Genomic DNA, 18240 nt, shown 5'->3' with positions numbered 1-18240 from the left:
ACATGAGTAAGAAGTGCTTGAGAAAGACCACTCCAGTTGCAGGATGCAGCACTGTATATTGATTGACTGCACATCACAGCGAGACAAGTGGTGTTGAGGATGCCTGGAGAACACAGAAAGCTAGTTGGGCATTGATGCAATTGCATGCTCCAGTATTTGGGTCCTGCCTTGCAGATTTTTCAGGTGGTCTGTTTAAAAATCTTGATTTGATGTTTAACTGTGATGCCAGTGTATCTCTTGGAGGATGCTTTTGTCCCTATGACTTTGGGACTAGCTATTGGGACTTGAAGAGTTCATGAATTTGGGTTGTGTTGTTACTGTGGCAGGACTTGGGCAAATATAGGGACAATTTTAGAGGTGGTTTCTGATTTTAGATGCTGTAGTTTTGAGTTACAGTTCTAGATGTTGCAGTGCATAAGTGTGTGGTGGGCAAGTTTGGCAGAGGACATTCCCTACCAATTAGTTTCTGATAACCTGAAAGTTGTATATTCAAATTTAGTCGTTCTTAAAAATGATGCAGCTGCAGGTTGATAATGTATCTGTCTGAGGGATTTTGCATGGTAGTTTTTTCTGTGCTGTTTCCTCTTGTATTCTGACATCTCATCTTGCCGGTTCCAGGATGTGATTCCTAGCGTGGACCAATTCTAGGCAGACAGGACTGCTTTCCTCTAAGACTTTCTTGCTTCCTGAATGGGTCACAAGCAAACACATATTGCAGCTTGACTGAACTGTTGCTTGTCAGCTTGGCTTCCCTGATGGTCCTCTGTGTGTGCTCTTTGATTACTCTGGCACCTCTTCCCCAGTGGTTTCTGATTGCACTGTTAGGAAAGCTGCATCTGCCCAGGTTTCCCCATTCACCTTAAGCCAGCAAAAAGCTCTACATCTTTATGCTCTGTGTTTTAAGAACCCCTAGGTTTTTTGCAGCAGATGTGGTCATTAGTCCTTTGGGTCAATTCCCAATGTTTCTCCAGATTCTAGGAGTCTGACTTTCTTTTATAAAAGCGGCCAGCTCTTTCCCATCCCTCATTTCCTTTGTTGATGGCAGTAGGAAAAGAACAAATGTGAACTCATCCAGAACTTTCGAGGCAAGGAAAACAAATTGGGCTGTAGTGTTGGAAGCAGATGGATTTATCCACAAAGCTATGCTGGCACTGCCACTTCAACAGCTGGGCAGATTTAGCCTCTGCCTGGAGAGTGCAGCTGCACTGAGAGCACAAAGGATCACAGCATGAGCTCAGTTGAGGCGAGGGGTGCCTGTGTGGTGGGGAGGGCTGATGGGAAACATCTGCTTTTGAAGTTAGTAGCTCTGAGGCAGCTGTTGGAGATGTCCTGTGGGCTCCCCATCTCTGGAGTCATCTTCAGCTGTCAAAATTCATTATGCTGGCAGCCCCCCCAGTGGGACACAAACTGGGGAATGGAATGACAGCAGGCTGTGAGGAAGGTGTGAGGTGTAGTTGTGCTTTCCTGCATTCTTGTTTTAACACTTTATTTGGGGGATAGTGAGGATCCAGTGAGATACTGCAGGATAAGAGAAATCCTTTTATAACAGAGATTTTTGTGTCTCAATTTTTTTTCTGTACTTGCATACTCCAGAGGTTGTCTGCACAGTTGTCCTCAATGTTTGCTCCTTCCCTTGTTTTGACATGCTCTGTGGTGGTTAATCAACTTCTCAAGCCTTGCTTTTCTCTTCCTTTCATTTCTGTTTGTATAATGTCACTGTCTGGATTTGGGAGTATTCCATTGTCTGTTTTGCACCACTGTCAATGACATATGGTAAGGTAGAGGGGCGGTGGGCCTCAGTATTGCGTATCCTAGTGCAGGAGAGCAGTTGTATGGGGAGTGCACGTACATGTCCATGTCTGAACCAGCTTTGCTGTAAAAAATCTCCATGACCTTTTCTAATCTGGGTTCTTGTACTGCACTCAGCTGTGTCACCTGAAGGCTCAAACTGGCAAAACTCAGCTCAGCTTCTGGTTTTAATCCTTTGTTTCCTAGTGAGTGAGATCTGCTCCTGGCAGGCCACCTCCACAGTGAAGCTAAAGATGATTAACTCTGTATCTGCAAGCTCTACTGTACAGGACAATTTAAATATTTGAGCAGATCAGAGGTCCCTTGTATGCACTTTGCATGGGGGTTTTGGTTTGCAGTGTGGCAGGAAAATGTGGTGAGCTAAACTGCTCCCAAACCAGTACAGAAGTCAATTGCAGGTATCTCCTACAGACTCTCTTCAGTTTACATTTGTTTCATGGAGCCATTAGCCCTTGGCTTCTAAACTAATTGCTGCCCTTAGGACCCTCTCTAGTTGCTTGTATGAAATCAAAACACTAAAGCTGGCTCTGCTGGGAAGAGCAAATCACAGCTTTACAATCAAGTTTCTTGGTACCTTGGTGGTACTGTTGGCCAAATGTGCTTGCAGGTCGCTAGCTGTGGGTTTGCCAAGCTGGCTGTGTGGTCTCCCTGTTAACATTTGTTTCATGTGGTCGTAGGACTGACGTGTAGCCCATCTGCAAGACCACTTAGAAATGCTTGACTCCTCCTTCTTCCACCTCTTTATATGAGAGAATAATGATGGTCTTCTCCTTACATTCACAGTCTGAAGGCACAAGGCTGCAGAAGGACCTCCGAACTTACTTGGCTTCCGTAAAAGGTAAGGTCTGCATAAGGGGAGGATTGTTTACCTATGCAATGAGGTTTCTGCATTCTTTCATCCATTTCCTGGTGTGTCCTCAGGTGTGAATTCTAGGAAAGGTTAGCCTTGTCTGGGTGGAGGATCTTTCAGAATCCTTCAGGATCAGCTGGCATGGAGTGGGTTTGTGCTCTGATGTCAAACAGGTGGTGCTGTCTTAGCAGATAGACTCTCATATCTTCTGCTCAGAGGAGGATGAACACAAAGGGTTTGATGTGACTGCATTCTTGGTTCCTTTCTCCCTCTGGTTACCTTCCATCTCTGTGTTACAAGGGTCAGACATTCTGTAAGGAAGAGCTTAGCATTTGTTATTAGCCTCCTGTGTCCCCATTTCTAAGGATGAGGGTTAAACTGTGAGGAACACACTATTTCCTTCTTTCTGAAGCAGTTCTCTCTTCTTTCCTAGCCATGCACGAGGCCTCCAAGAAGCTGACAGAGTGTTTGCAGGAAGTTTATGAGCCGGATTGGCCTGGGAGAGATGACACAAATAAAATAGCAGAGGTAAGACTCTGTCCAGGATGTGGGGTCACCAGGCTTGATCTCTCAGCGGAGATGAGCTTTGGAAGCTGTGTCTGTGTACCACATTTCTTCAGGCACATGACTTTGCAGAAGAATTGGAGACAAACTCAGCATTGGGAAGAAGGGAAAGCTGAAGAGATACGGCCTGTATTTTTGTCTGTATAGGACACTGTACCCAGAAGCTTGAATGCTATACAGAGCCCTAGGCTTATGCCCACAAGCAATTTTTTCCCTTAACAGTGGCTAAAGAGGGATAGAGGATGCCAAAAGAGTCAGCAGAGTCAATTGGATGATTTCTTATGCTTTGTGCAAGACAAAGGAGAAACTAAATCTATGGTCAGAGCAACCATTGTGTAGCTGAAACAACCCACACAGAGCAGTACCACCAGCTGCTTTATTTTAGTTGCCACCTTGTTTGAGCCATGTGACATTCCAACCTGCTGTTCTTCTCATCCCTTGGTGAGGTGATGCCTGTCCAACTTGCCCAGGTGTTTTCTGTGGAGCTCAGAGCACAGCTTGTCATTGATGGCTTGGCTCTCCCTTGGCATGTGTGTGTGGTGGGTCCAGCTGGATGCAGGTGCCCTCTGCTCTCTTGCTCAGCTGTTCTGCTGAGCAGCAGCTGTGGCAGTTCAGCTTTGTGGATCGATCTGCCACGACGCTGTAGGACTGGGCTTATCTGCAGCTGTCTATGGCATTGGAGCAGTGGGGAAGTAGTAGAGAGGAGAGCAAGAGAAGGATTCTTACCTTCCCCTGCTTTTCCCTGCAGAAAATCTCACCTGAAATAACATCTGCATCTTGCCTAGGAAATACTGACTTAAAAGCAAATAAATTAAACAAAACCTGAACATTTCCAGGTTAATTCTTGCATTAACACGGAAACTTTCCGTTAGGAAGTGCTGTTGCAATAAATAATGGAGTTGTAATTCAGCTGGTTTGGCTTCACCTTTTCTCTTGGCCTTGTTTCTTCCTGAGCCACTCTGGTGCCTCCTGGGAGACTGTCTCTTCAGAGAATTTGAGCCAGAGAGCTCAAAGGGAGCACAAGTCCTGAGAGCTTAACTGTAGCTACTCTGAGGGTCTGCAGAAATGTTTCCAGCCCTCCACCTCCCCCTTTAATGCCTTTGCTTATATTTCTCTCGGGAAAGACAGGCAGGACAAAAGTGTTATTCCTACCCCCCACCCCCCCAAATAAAAATTGCCACATAAAGTGGGAATTCTTCCTGGATATTTTAGCCAAAACCCTTTGTTCAACTGGAAAAACAGGAGAGGGGGGCAATTTCCACCACATCCAAGGTGTTGATGGGAAGTTACTGTGCCTGAGAAGATCAAGGATAGAGTGTGCACAACTTAGGGTGCAAGCCTTGGATGTGACCTCCGTTGGACTGTGGAGGCATGTGCTGTGAGGGCTGAAGACTGCTAGAATAGCTTTCTGTTATTGTTCATTATCCTCCAGAAAGTCATGTTACAATGGAAAGCAGAAAATGGTGCCTGGTAGTGGTAGGTGTCCCATTTTGTGGCTGCCGGGAGAAGGAGGTAAAGCCAGCCTGATGTTCATCTTGCCTTCCATTATATGGACTTGAGCTAGCATTGTGGGGGAAAAGACAAGCCTTCAACGGACAGTTCACAAAGGGTGCTGTGTCCTTGGAGAGGTCACCTGAATTAGCAGCATCAGGCTTTCTTCTCTGTTTCTGCATTTCTGGCATGACCTCTGTTTTCAACTAACTTCTCTGTTCCTTAGTTTTTCCAAAGAAATTACTATTTCTTAAGAGCTCTAGGAGACTGAAATTTTTGACTGTAGCACTCACAGAGGAAAAACAGAAATGCAGAGCTCTGCGTTCTTAATAGTTAGCTCATGGCTTTTGTTTTTCAGAACAATGATCTCCTCTGGACGGATTTCCATCAGAAGCTGGTGGATCAGGCACTTCTGACCATGGATACATATCTTGGCCAATTTCCAGATATTAAAGTAAGATTCTCTTTAAACTTTTTGATCTAGAGTGTCACAACAGATGAAACCTCGTAAGAGTCAGTTTCTTGCATCCCCATCTTCTTTAGTGTGTGCTTTGCTGCTGCAAGCTCTCTTTTTAGAGCAGCCAAGATCTTTGCAGCTCTGGATCACATGAAAATGTTATGTTCTCCTTCTGGGTTTAAAATGAGAGTGAAGAATCCAGGGGAAAGATGCTGAAGAGAAAACTTAAGTGTAAAACAGGAGGATCCATAAAATTCACTACTGTATCAGAGTGCAGGGCAGCGTCAGCAATAACTCACAAGTTCTCAGTCTCTCTTTTTGGTCCTTTGTATTTTTAACTTCCTTGTAAGCACAAAGCATTGAGGAAGCAGTTAGTGGCAAACGTGCTTTATAAGTAGGGGCTGGTGTGGAAGGCAGATTTTTGTGTGTTCCCTGGAGTTCTGTTGTGTATATAACCAGCTTTTTACAGGGAAGAAGGAATGCTGGATAGGCATCTTTTGGTGAGAGATTTTATCCAAGGTACTGGGTTTGAATGATGTCCTGTGAGCTTCCCTTCCCCCCAGTTATCTCCTTTCCATTCATTTTGAGAAGGTTATGCAGGAAAAGTCTTCACCATATGGAAGCACTAGTAATGATATCACCATATGGGAAGTATCAGCTTGGCTACTTCCCAGTGAAAACAACCCTTTCCCCACCACATGTCTCTTAAAACGTTTGTCAATATTTGTTGCTTCAGGAGGATCATGCTGTATCAAAGGGGGGACAGGTCACAGGCTTGTAAAATGAGCCCTGAACAGCGGTGTCCTTGCCTCCTGGGGCTCCTTGGTTTTGCTCTGTTTTTCCAGCCTCTTCTGTCCCTGAAAGTCTGAAGTGGGGAATGGTGAAGAGGCTTGGTGTTGCTTTCTACCTGCTCAAGGCTGTAGAGCTGGTTGCCATGTGCCTCAGCAGTCCAGAGGCTCGGGCACTGCTTCCTAAGCAGAACGTCCTATTTCAGGCTCGCTGTAGACTCAGACTTCTGCACTGCTTCAGTCCAAGTCACATTTTACCAGCCTTGTCAGCTGTGCATTGGGTCACCTCAGAGTGTCATTTTTTTCCATGCTGAGTATCTGTGGGATCTCTTAATTCTGCTGGGGTCCCACTGTGGTTTTACAGTGGAATTTTGAAAGAAGTGCATGACTAAGGCACCCAAACTGCACCAAACCTCAAGGTGTTAGGCACTGAGCTCCCATGGATGCTTTCTGACTTCTGAAAGAGCCACTAAGGTATTTATCGCTAATACTCCTTTCTCAGTCTTCAGATGATGCTCTAGAAAATGGGAGGTTAAAGTAATTTTATGCACAATTTAACTAATGCTTGAAAGGGAGCATTACTCACCTCTGCTTTCCGTGATAAAATGAGTGAGAATTTGGCTTTTTGTTGGTACATGCAATAAGATATGGATATATTTCACAAGAGTTGGCTATTTAAAAGTCCATTTAAAACAATGCTATGCATTAATAAAGGTCAGTATGTTTTTATTGGTAATTCAGCTGGATGCATCATCCTCCTTACATGAGCAGTGAGAAGTGGCTCAGATCAATTATGTTTACCTCACCTGGTAGAAACTCCAGAAGTGCTGTTTTTGAAGGTTGCTACAGTTGTACAAAAGTGTACTTTGGCTTCACATAAGGAATTAGAGCTTTTGAGGTTGGCAGACAAAAAAAAAGTCTTATGTAACTTACAGAATATTTGAGTTTGTTGTGGTAATAGTTTTCTGGTTTTTATTTTCCACAAAAGCAAGTTTTCTGCTTTTCATGGAATTCTGGCATTACTGTGATAATGAAAGAAGATTTATGGAGAGAAGATGATTTTCAGTTAGTTATGTGAAGGCCTGTTTTTTGTTAACAGCCCAGTAATTCAAATGTGTGATGAGTTAGATCATGCACACATTATTTTTTGTGAAATTCTAACATATTCTGAATCTTTCTTCAGTTGAGTGGATGGAAAAATTCCCTTGAATTTTTTGGACTTGCAACGGGATCCACAGCAGGAATGTGGAAAACATAGCATTCCTTTAGTAAGGAATTTTTATAAGTTAAAGGGAATAATTTTTAAATGTTGGGTGGGGGGAGGGATAGCAAAAGCCTTTCTATCTTCTCTGACTTGAAAAATAGGAATGCAAAAATTTCTTTTATTCTTTCTTTGAAGTTCAGTATCTATAACTTATTGGAGTAGGACTCTTGCATAATTGATAGTATTTCTGAGTGAGTTTTTGGTTGAGGTTGCAGAGTACGCAATAAGAGTATAGGTCTCTGCAGTGGGCCCAGAGAAGATAAACCCTAAACTAAGTTCTGAATAGCTGAAGAATTAGCGACTTTCCATCTTGCATTGAAACCAGTGCCTGTTTCTACAAGGTTTAAAAATGTCGGTAAGGGCGAGGGGGTGTGTGTGTGTTTTGTCGTAGTTTAGGTGTTGTTTTGTTGTGGTTTTTTCCCCTTAAAGGAGGCTCAAATTAATATGAATTTGTTGCAAAGCAGTAAACTCGAAGTTCAGCTTTTACCTTCAGATAGTGGTGGGTACCTGCAACTATCCTAGAGCCATATGAGGAAGCTACACTCCAGCCTTCCATGACCTCGCTCAGTCCCATCACTGCCATCACAGTCATGTGATCAGGACTCCCACACAGTGCAGTTGTACCTTGCAGCATTTCCACTTACTCTAGTAGAAATGAGGGTGGGAGGTAGGAGATCAGGAGCTGCAAAAAAAGGGCAGGAGTGACCTTACTTGAAGGATGAGTGACATTGAATCAAACTCCCTGGTGGGGTGGCAGGGAAACCTGGAAGTGGCTGTTTGCCATGTCAGAGGTGGGCAAAACTCCAGCTATCTCTACTAGTCTGATCTGGGGGAAAAATCCTCTCAAATCTGGGATTTATCTGGTTTGTGTGTAAGACACGTTAACAAGCATCTGAGATTGTCACGCTGCTGGAAGGCCCTTCTGACATTCTGTCTCTGTGTCTGGCTGGCAACGTGATGTCTGGGAGGTGTCTTCTAGTGACCTCGACTGCAGGGTGGCTCAGCTTCTTTGTGATACCTCTCCTGGAGTGAGTTGAGCTCTTTGAAATCAGTTTGGGTGTGCGTGTGGCTGAGATCCTGCAGATCTGCTGTGACTCACACAGAGCTGCCCCAGCGTTTACTGAAAGTGCAGAGGAGCGTGTGTGGGAGACGTGCGAACTGATCCCAACTGGTCTGGCAGAAAGATCAGCCCCGAGTGCGGTTTTGCAGCTTATCTGCAGGAGCCTAGGGGGAGGAGACCGCATCTCCCTGCCAAGTGTAGTGGAGGGGGGAGTTCTGCTTTTCTAAGTAAATCCCAATGCTGATTCTTCATCTCGCACTTTCAATTTCCCTGGGTGCTGCGGTTAATTAGAAACTCTTCTGGCTCCGTGCCATCTCTTTCAGCTCTACAGCTTGTCTCTAGCTTGCTGATCACTGACACTGAACCAGGCTCTGTGAGCTGGGGAGGTGCTAGGGTCAGGCTGAAAAGATGTGTGCTCAACCCAGATAGTCTGGGGTGTTTGTAGAGTGTGGGAGGTAAGGGTGTAAGGGGGATGGATGGTTCTTAAAACAGGGTAGCCCAGTAGGCCTGAGTCTCCCCAAGGTGAAACTCTACTGGGGGAGAGAGCCTTGAGGCACCTCAGGTAGAGAAGGGTGATGGAGGATCAGGCCACAGGCCTGGCTGTCCATTCTGGATTCTTACACATGGACTTGTCAGGACTCTGTTCCTGACCGTGAGTCTGGTACACAGTTGAGTCCCTCCTTGCATTTGTTACAGCTTCAGTGTCTTGCCTATTAGTGATATGATTTTTCCCCTTGCACTTGTCTTGCTTAATAGCTAGTTACAACAGACTACTGCCTGTGGCTGTGGTCGCTTCTGTCTGGACCTTCTGTTGCAGGGTCTAAAATGCTGTCCTAGGCATATCTTGAGCATGTGGGAGTGCTTTTGCTGTGCTGGCAACAGAAATACCTCCTTTTGTTGACCTTAATCTGAGTTTCCACACAAACTAGGACTCTGAGCTGGTTAGTTAGTCTGGCTGCAACCCTCAGGAAGCCCTGAAAATGATGAAGCAGGTACATGGGGAGGGTTAGGAAGCATGGGAGCTACAGTTTTGAAAACTTAAATGTCATCCAGAGGTGGGGCCTGTTGTTGGTTGGATCTTTTGCTTTCCCTGTCTCCTTCTGAGGAGCTCCGTCTACAATGGTGGTTGCCACGGGTGGCTCCCAGGGCTATCTCTGTGGGGCAATCTGTGTGGAATATCCAGTGAGTGTCCTTGTGTGGGCAGTGCATGGGGTGCTCTGGAAGTTGGGTGAAGAGGAGGGTGCTTTTCCTGAGAGGCTTTGTGGTTTTGGCTGCTGGGGAAGATTGTCACAACTCTTTTCTTCATCTTTCTTAGTCTCGTATAGCAAAGCGAGGAAGGAAGCTTGTGGATTACGACAGTGCCAGACACCACTTTGAAGCCCTGCAGACTGCAAAGAAGAAGGATGAAACAAAAATTGCCAAGGTAAAGCAAGCAGAAGGATATGCAGCCATCCTTTCATTTTGGAAGGCCTTTGCATTTGCCTATTGAGCAGGTTTTAAGTGCATCTGTACCTCTTCACTGGGTGTGTTTTCATTGAATCATTTAGGTTGGAAAGGACCTTTAAGATCATTGAAGTGTCATGAACTGGTGAGGTTTTGCTAGGTATTTCTTTCTCATCTGTTTAGTTCTAGAAGGCAGGATGGTCCCTGTTGTGTTGGTTCAGATCCACCGTTATCAGTCTGCATCTCTCAGAGGCCAAGGCCTAGGCATGCCTTTCCTCAGATGCTGCAGGACCAGTAACTGCCGTCAGAAAAGCCCACGTGCCTCTTGGGGGAACAAAACCTTACAGTGACCCGGAAAAATTTTCCAGTTTGTCTGCTGCTTGGGGCTCTGTCTCCCCATCTTAGAGTGGTGGTGAGAGTTAAGTGTTTGAGTGTCACTTGAGGTTGGTTGTGTTTGTAAAGTCCTCTGATATTCTAGCAGAGACCCTTAGGTGTGTGAGTTACAAGTTCATTCTTGGAAATGTACCCTATGCATGCTTGATGACTGTGTTTTGCTGTCTGCTCGTCACAGTTACTAGATGATAAATATGGCTGAAAGCATAAAACCAAGAGTTTTCTCTTGTCAGGGTGAGATTTCTTTCATGCCTGTGAACTGCTTGATCCAGGGTTAACTGCAGAGCACGTCCAACACACAAGGATTTTATTTTTAATTAAAATAAATTTCATTAAAATTAAGATTTAGATTTTCTTTTAAATGTAGCTGAAGAAACACGATAGTACTAACCTTGAATACCTGCCCAGAAAATGAGCTGTGGATTACTCCTGTACCCTGAGTGGATCTGAACCTGTGTGCGCTCCACTCCGCAGGACAGGTTTTGACACAATAGAATAATCCAGGGCTGGGAACACATCTTTGATTCTCTTGAATGTGGCCTGCGGCACATTAAGACTCTCCAGGGTAGAAGCAGTGCAGGAAAGAAAGAGCCTGGATCTGTATCTTTTAACCAGGCTAAGAAGAGTTGTCATCCTTTGCTTAGAGTTATTTCTGGTAGGGGCAAATATGGTCTATGTGAGAGATGCTAGTGGTTCTCCTGTGTGAAAGAAATAAAGATGCATCTGTTCCCTGAGAGCAAGATCTGCATTTAATGGCCACAGTACTTTGAATTTTAAGCTGCAAGTCATCAGTCATCTGTCTACCCAGTGTATGCATTGTGATTAACCTTGACAGATAAAGGGGAGAGAGATTGATGGCTCAGGTGTCGTTGCATCGTTTGTGTGGTAAAGCGAGTCTTGGTTCTATATGCAAGGCATGAGACCGAGCTGGTTGTGCCTCCTGTTCAAAGCAGTATTTCCCTATGTTTTGGGGTAAGAGCAGAATTTCCCTGGGGCGTGGTGTTATTATTGGTGTGTGCCTGTGGGATCTTTGCTGCAGTGGAAATTACTTTTTTGTAGGAATTTATTTATGCAGCTTGGTACCTGGTGATCTGCACCAAAGAGGCTGGCCTTCTTTGTCATTTCTGCACTCACTCATGTTGCCCCAATTGCTCACATAAGATGTTATTGTCGAGGGATTATTTGTTGCTCTTCTGTTAAAGTATGAAGAACAGTGCAACTTGAAGAGTGGAATGTTGAGATTTAGGAGTTGGTGCTCTGTTCCTGATTCAGCCTGTGCAAGTGTCTCTTAGTACTTGATTGGACTCTTTGCCTTAGCCAAATTCTGGGCTGGATCAGATCTTTCCACCCTCTGTGCTTTAGGCCGTAAACTCATGCATGGGATAATATGTGACACATTACATTGTCCTGGCCCTGTAAAGATGGGAGCAGTGAGTCCCCAAAAGTTATGTATGTATGCTCTTCCCAAATGGGCAGGTTTCACAGCCCAGCCTGTGTTCCCACACTTGCAGTCACACAGCTCTGCAGGGCTGTGGGCAGCAGCCAGGGCTCAGCGTGCACTACTCTGATGTAGGAAGTTCTCATCCCTGTTCCTGTGACTGCAGTTTTGCTCATGTGACCTTTGAAGTAGGGTTGTTCCAGTTTAAGGTACTCTGAAATATGATGACAAGCCCCTAGGAAAGGGAAATCATGTTTATGACACAGCATACAAGTGGCAACTGACTTGATTGATGTTTCATGGTATAGTAACAAACAGCAACGAAAATACTTTTTAGAGTTGTATAGGTTTTGTTTTTTTTTTCTTCTCTAATACATGGATGTTGTTATGGCTACTTATTGCTAAACTCACAATCTGCCATTAAAATAAAGCATTGTGGACTTTCAGCTGTTGCATGCAAATAATTACAGTGGTTAATTAATCCTGACCTCTCTTTAAGGAGCTTCCACTTCACAGCCATGACTCCGAGTAGAGTTGTCTGTGTGCTAGGTCACTAACAACTATATCTGTTGCTCTTTGCAGCTGCCTGGCTGGTCTGCAGTATCCCAGCCCACACTGGAGCATTAATTACTGCTAAACTTGGCATGCTTCAAAGGATTCATAACTGATTGATCCCGGGATGTTTGTTTTTTCTCTCGCCTTGATGATACTGGTTTGGCCGAGCCTCTAAATACACTCACTGTTGTGGTTATAATTTTTTTATCCTAAAAGATATATGTTTGTATCTCTCTTGTTCTGTTTATTTTTTTTTCTCTTTTCACTCAAACATGCTCCCTCCCCCCAGCCTGTTTCGCTGCTTGAGAAAGCTGCGCCTCAGTGGTGTCAAGGGAAGCTACAAGCTCACCTCGTTGCACAAACTAATCTGCTCCGAAATCAGGTGACTGCTGATCTACCTGGCTCTAACCCTGCATGTGCTATTTTGGGCTCTAGATTGTACCATGCAACTAATCTTTAGGCAACGTTCACTCTAGTCCTCTTTAAGTGTGTCCTTGATACTCCTGAGTCACAGGTGGACACATGGAAGTTGCTGACCAGTGAATGAATCTGTGCCTGCCCTATTGATTTCTAATCAGGTGTATTAATACTGGACTATTGTTTTCTCTCTCTAAAATAAAATGTGGATGAAGAAAGGCTATGGAACAATGCCAAGGCAGAGGGTGATGTAGTATAGTTTCTCCAATTACTGCTTTCTTTTTCTTCTAAGAGAAGCAATTTTTAATGTTGCTGTTTAAAAAAAAAAAAAAAGAGATAAAAAGGAGGAAACACTGAAAAATTGGCTTCTGCATTTGTGCTATTGAGTAAAGCCAGAAAAAAATCTCATTGCTTCAAAAGCAATTTCTATGGCTGCTGAATTAGGTTGTGACATTCTCCTGTGGTAAAATCCAAGTTTCCAAAATGGGCACTGTCCTGGCTCTCGTGGACTAAAGAGCTGTTTCCAGATATACAGAATTTCAGTCTGCATAAAAGAAGTGGGCCCAGACCAGCACCCCCTGTAATATATTTGAACAGCTCCGGGTTGAGGTCATGATTGTGTCATGTGGCAGAACTTGGCTGAACGTGTAGGTTACAGCATCTTGAGGGAAATGAGAGCAGCTCAGAGAAACTCTAGGGACTAAGAATTTCAATCCTACTTGCATAGGAGAAGTGTGGCTTCCTGATAAAATCTCCCTTGGTATTTACATTGGAGCTCCTTAAGGGATAAGAGGGAGCTGACAGAAAACAGTCAGAGAGAAGAACATGCTTTCAATGGGCAAGGGATAGTAAATCATTACCCAAACTGGGAGAGCGCCAGTTACCTGTTCACAAGTTCCTGGTGAGCTCATCTGTTCTCATTCAGATGCTCCTATGTCTTCACATTACTTGTCAGTGAATGAATTGATCAGGGAAAAGACTAGATTACTGCATCCATAAGCCTGTGGAAAGAACAGCTGTTAGCAGTCCTGCTTAAGATGCATAGCAAAGGGAGGAAATATGTATCCATTCTGGATGGAAGGATGAAGAACATTTGGCAGGCTGCTAGGGCTTTCCCAGTTCTTCTGCCATGCTGGGAATGATCTGCGCGGTTGTGGTTCTTGACAGGTCTGTTTGGCTGGTGGTATTTCTGGAGGACTAGAAAGCAGGTGTGGGAAGTTTCTCAAGGTACAAGTAAATAAATTGGCTCTTGGACATTTTTCCTCCTCCCAGACTGGCTGGGGTGACCATGAATAATACCACTGCCCACAGATTGCCTAGAGAAACAGTACCGAAGAGTTCTCCCTCATCCCTTGCACTCTGATCTTAGGTTACTGAGACTCATTCGGTAATTTCACCTTTACTGAGTGACTTTGCTCTAAGGCAGGTGACAAGGGGGCATGTAGTCTTTTCACTCTGTCTGTTCCGGGGGTGTTGACCTCCTGCTACGTTCCATTAATATTTTTGGTCACCCCAGATATTTTCAAATCAAGTTAAGTACTCCTTTAAGATTTTCCTCTTTCATTCTTGAACTAAAGAGTACTATTGTCAACCTTAATTTTTTTGTTTCTAATTGTGTGATTCTTTGTTGGGTTTATTAAAATTTTAATTTTGATTGGGGACTATAAAAAAAAAAACCAAACCCTCAATAAAATATCCTGTACCTGTAGGGTTTCCATCTTTTCACAAACACAAGCAGTCAGGAGAAAAAAAGGCTTCAGTTTTTATATTTGCATGAATTTAAGACTGAAGGTGTTACTGACAATCCTAAATCTCATTAAGCTCTTGATAAAAGCAGGAAGGCTGATGACACTGCATTTATTGAAGAGCTTCACAATGTTAAGCCTAAAAAAAATTCCTTCCCCTTACCAGCAGCTGTGTTGCTGTCTCTTCTTGCCTGGTAATTTTACAACTTCCAAGCAAAAACAGGGTCAGCAAGACCTATTATTTCTACTGTAAACTCTCCAGTGTGCAAACTGCTGGCTTTTTAGGCCTTTAGCAGATACGAACAAAAAACAATACAGTGGGGATCTTCTGTAAAGTCTCCGGGGGGGTTTGCTATTGCATGCTCTCAGTTATAAATTTGTGACTTAGCTTTTTGAAACAAAAGGGAAAATGGCTTAGAACAGCAAATTCTTGCCTTTTTGCTAAGCTCCCCTGAAATGCTGAATACAGACTAAAAAGCAACATCCTTGGTGCTGCAGTGATAACAGAACAATATCTCTGTCTGTAGGAGAAAGCCAGCAAGTATGTGTCCTGGGCTGTGCTGCCCTTCTGAGAGGCAGGTCTGGCTGGGACTGGTGGGGTCTTGGGCCAGGGGTGGGGTGCACAGGTCTCCTCCCTACCCCTGCCTCATGGGTGTCTAAACCATTTACTGAGTAGTGTGTAATTACCACAGTTCACAGCATAGTGTTAGAAGAGAAATGGTCACCAGATTATCTGAAAGCACCAGGCTGGACATTGCCAGACACTCCTGAGTGTAATGGGGAATAACTGCCCCCTTGTCCCAACTGAACTGGTTGTGCTTGGCACTCTGAGCCTTGGCTAGGGGAAAGGTCAGGAAAGCATTTGTGTTGTCCAGCTCCTGCTCAAGCCTTCCCCCTTTTAGGAAGGGAAGAATTTTCTGAGATCACATTTTACTGGCCTGGACATTATGTCCGTCTGTCTCAGTTCTCCATCAGGTTGGCAGGGATAACAGGTGAAATAGAAAGTGCTGACAAAGAAGTGAAGAATTAATTCAGTGCTGTACCTGGGACTGAGAGCACTACCTGAGCCACAAGCAGTAATGGGATCCCCAATTCCTACAGCTACTCTGGAGTGAACGTTGCCTGTTGCTGATTTTGCCTTTGCCTCAGGATGTTGCAATATTCACATGTTGCTTTCTAGGTTCTCTGACCTTCTGAACAGGTAAATGAGAGAGGGAAAGACTGTTACTAATATCCGTTGTATCTGAAAAACTAACAGCATTCGGTGGTGCCTCATCTCCCAGCTATCCCATCTCCTGGGTTAATTCTGGTCCCAGTCAAGTTTGGAAATTAGAATAAGATAAAGCCAAAGGATGGACTGGAATTTTTTTTTCTTCCTTTAAAATTGTTACATTAGAAACATTCATTTATAGAGAGATATTAAGGCAGAAGGAGTCTTTGTGATCATCATCAGTGATCCAGCATAAACTGTCTCTGTTTAAATTGGCTTTTTGTTTGTTTTCTGTAAGCTCTGTCAAAATGTTGAGTTTTTCAGTGGGTGTAGTGGTGAAATACAGGGGTTTCTGGTTGGAAGCATCATGGACCCCTTCTCCTCCTGCCTGTTCCTCACAAGATCTTCTTAACTTTTGAATACATCCCAGTTATGTCTTTTTCTGGGAGAAACTTTCTCTTCTGATCTTGAATACAAAGTCTTAGCCTTGCCTTTGGCAGCAGTGAGCAATCCTCTGAAAGGTGGAGCTAGCTGGAAAGTAGGAGCTTCTGTGGCTTGCTTATAAGACAGGAGAGAAATTGAGAGTATAGGGATCCTACACAACACTGAGGAACAAGACTCTGAACTGCAAAATATTTTCAAGTCCTTTCTCCTATCAATTCTATCTTTGCATATACCCATCACTAAGGAGCTGTGAGCTGGATTTCTTTAATTAAGCTGGCACAAAGAAGATAAAAATTTTGTAGAAGGGGTAGGAATCTGATTGCAGGTTTGTAGAGAGATCCAGTTCCCCATTGGCTTGCGGGCTCTGCAGATCACTATGTCATCGTGACATTCCTACTGTTGTCACGCACATAAGGAGGCGCTCATGTTGACATTCCTGTTAAGGTGTGTTGTCAAGTTGCTCATGCAGGGATTTGCTATCCTGCATCCCACTGCAAAGGGTTATGCTATGCTCTTACAAATGACAGAATAGAAATGTTTTAATTAGCAAGTTTCAAGGTTTAACTTGGGGCACTGAAAAGAGGAAGAGGTCACCTAGGACAAATATGGGAAGGGGACTGTGCTTGTTGCAGGCGTCTGCTGTCAGCAACAGAAACCAGGATCATCCTTTTTGTCACTGAAACCTGGCAGAATTCATGCATCAGTGTTGGGGTCTGTCAGGGTCTGCGTCAAATGAACAGACCAAGTTTAAACTCTCAACTGGAGGAAGCAGTCCTGTATAAGGCATATTTCCTTTGGTATTGGTGGCCAACAGCCATCCAGGGATTGTTCTTGTATTAGATCCTCACTGATGAGAGTTGTGAAACCAAGACCTGCTGCTCAAGCACTCCAGCCTGGCCTCCTGCTGGCACAGCTTTGCATACCCTTGCTTGCTTCTCCATTTGGCTTTGTGAGAGTGCTGTATCAGCCGAGGATGCAGACCTCCTCCCATCCTCGGAAGAGATGGGGCTTTGGCATGACCTTACCAGAGCAGAGAGAGTCCCCATGAGGGAGGACTCTTCTTCAGTGCCATTTGGGATGGATTTCGACCTTTTCAGAGACCTAGCAAGGGACAGGGGCCACTCCTAGCTTCATCTGTGTCCAAGCTGGCGGCTGAACTGCCTGACCAGCTCCATTCAGTTTTTGAAGCCAGGGAATCTTAGAGAACTTAAAACACATTAGTGGATGTTTGAATTACTTTCTGAGTAAAAACAAGGAAATCCCTTGAGAGAAAACCTGAGAGTAACGCTTGCAAGCTGAAGTGGCATCAAGTCACTTGTGATGCAACCCTCGTTTCCTCGTTTGGGATAGGGATTACCCTATGTCAGAATTTTGCCTGGTCTCCCAAGGAAGTCAGAAGTCACAGTTGTCCCAGTCCTGCAGGGTACTTGTCTGTGCTGGAGCTGACAATCTCTCTTCTCTGTTATTAAGGCTGAAGAAGAGTTAGTAAAGGCTCAGAAGGTGTTTGAAGAGATGAATGTTGATCTGCAGGAGGAGCTGCCTTCACTATGGAATAGGTGAGTGCTGGAAGTTTTCTCAAGGACTGGTTGGAAGGAAGTGAAAACTCAAGCTCTTGTATCACTGTTCTCCTTAGTTTGAGCTGGATGTCTGCTCTTGTTTTCTGGATCATCTCAGACATATCAATCCTAGGATTCCCCCCAGCCATGTTCACCCTGGGCTTTCTGTGCTTTGCTTCATGATCCTAATGAGAAACTCAATTTTGTCACAAAGAGAAACTGTTTCTATGCTTCATCTGATTAAGCCCTTTGTCCCACCAACTCTGCCCAACTTTTCTGGGCAGTGACCCAGCTTCTGCTGTGGACAGCAGATAGAGCAGGCTGTGGTTCACTAAGATTTTGGGTGTGGAGCTGGCTGGCTGGAAGGAACATCTGCAGCTGAGTATGTCAGCTGACTAGTTAAGGGAAAATGAGATGTCAGAAGGGTTTATACAGTCACCAGGGTTGGAGAGAGCCAGGAGGTGATATGCCTTGATCACTGTGTCTCACCATGCAAGATTGTGAGCACCCTGTGAAGCAGCAAGTTTAACATAGGAGGGAGGATGAGACAACAGGGTGCTCTGCTTTGGATGTCGCTTTCAGGTTTGGACCAACATTTAGCTTGGCGTATAAACTGGAGGACAGCAGAAGCTGATATATGGGGAGGGCACAGTGGAAGGCAGACAAAATCTTCCTAGGGGTGTTCCAGTTTCTTATTTTTAAATGCAGTGATCACATCTGGGTTGGCAGTGCTGGTCTGTGGGTGATGAAGAGAGT

General features: G+C 44.5%; 1 protein-coding gene across 12 annotated transcripts in view; it reads left to right on the top strand.

The window, feature by feature from the left end:
* Positions 1–18240, top strand: part of BIN1 (bridging integrator 1) — a 98073-nt gene that overhangs the window by 48388 nt on the left and 31445 nt on the right. For 9 of the 12 annotated variants that reach the window (XM_074911510.1, XM_074911506.1, XM_074911508.1 and 6 more), the window contains exons 3-7: positions 2593–2647; positions 3093–3187; positions 5073–5168; positions 9599–9706; positions 17399–17484. In XM_074911510.1, the coding sequence (XP_074767611.1) occupies positions 2593–2647; positions 3093–3187; positions 5073–5168; positions 9599–9706; positions 17399–17484 (440 nt within the window). Of the gene's footprint in view, positions 1–2592; positions 2648–3092; positions 3188–5072; positions 5169–9598; positions 9707–12401; positions 12495–17398; positions 17485–18240 lie in introns of all 12 variants that reach the window. The other 3 variants (XM_074911505.1, XM_074911501.1, XM_074911499.1) reach the window with 1 other exon arrangement.

Source organism: Athene noctua, chromosome 7 (genome assembly GCF_965140245.1).
Source record: "Athene noctua chromosome 7, bAthNoc1.hap1.1, whole genome shotgun sequence".
NCBI classification, from domain to species: Eukaryota; Metazoa; Chordata; class Aves; order Strigiformes; family Strigidae; genus Athene; species Athene noctua.
Note: the sequence above shows the minus strand (reverse complement) of the source record. Positions and strands in the feature narration are given on the sequence as shown.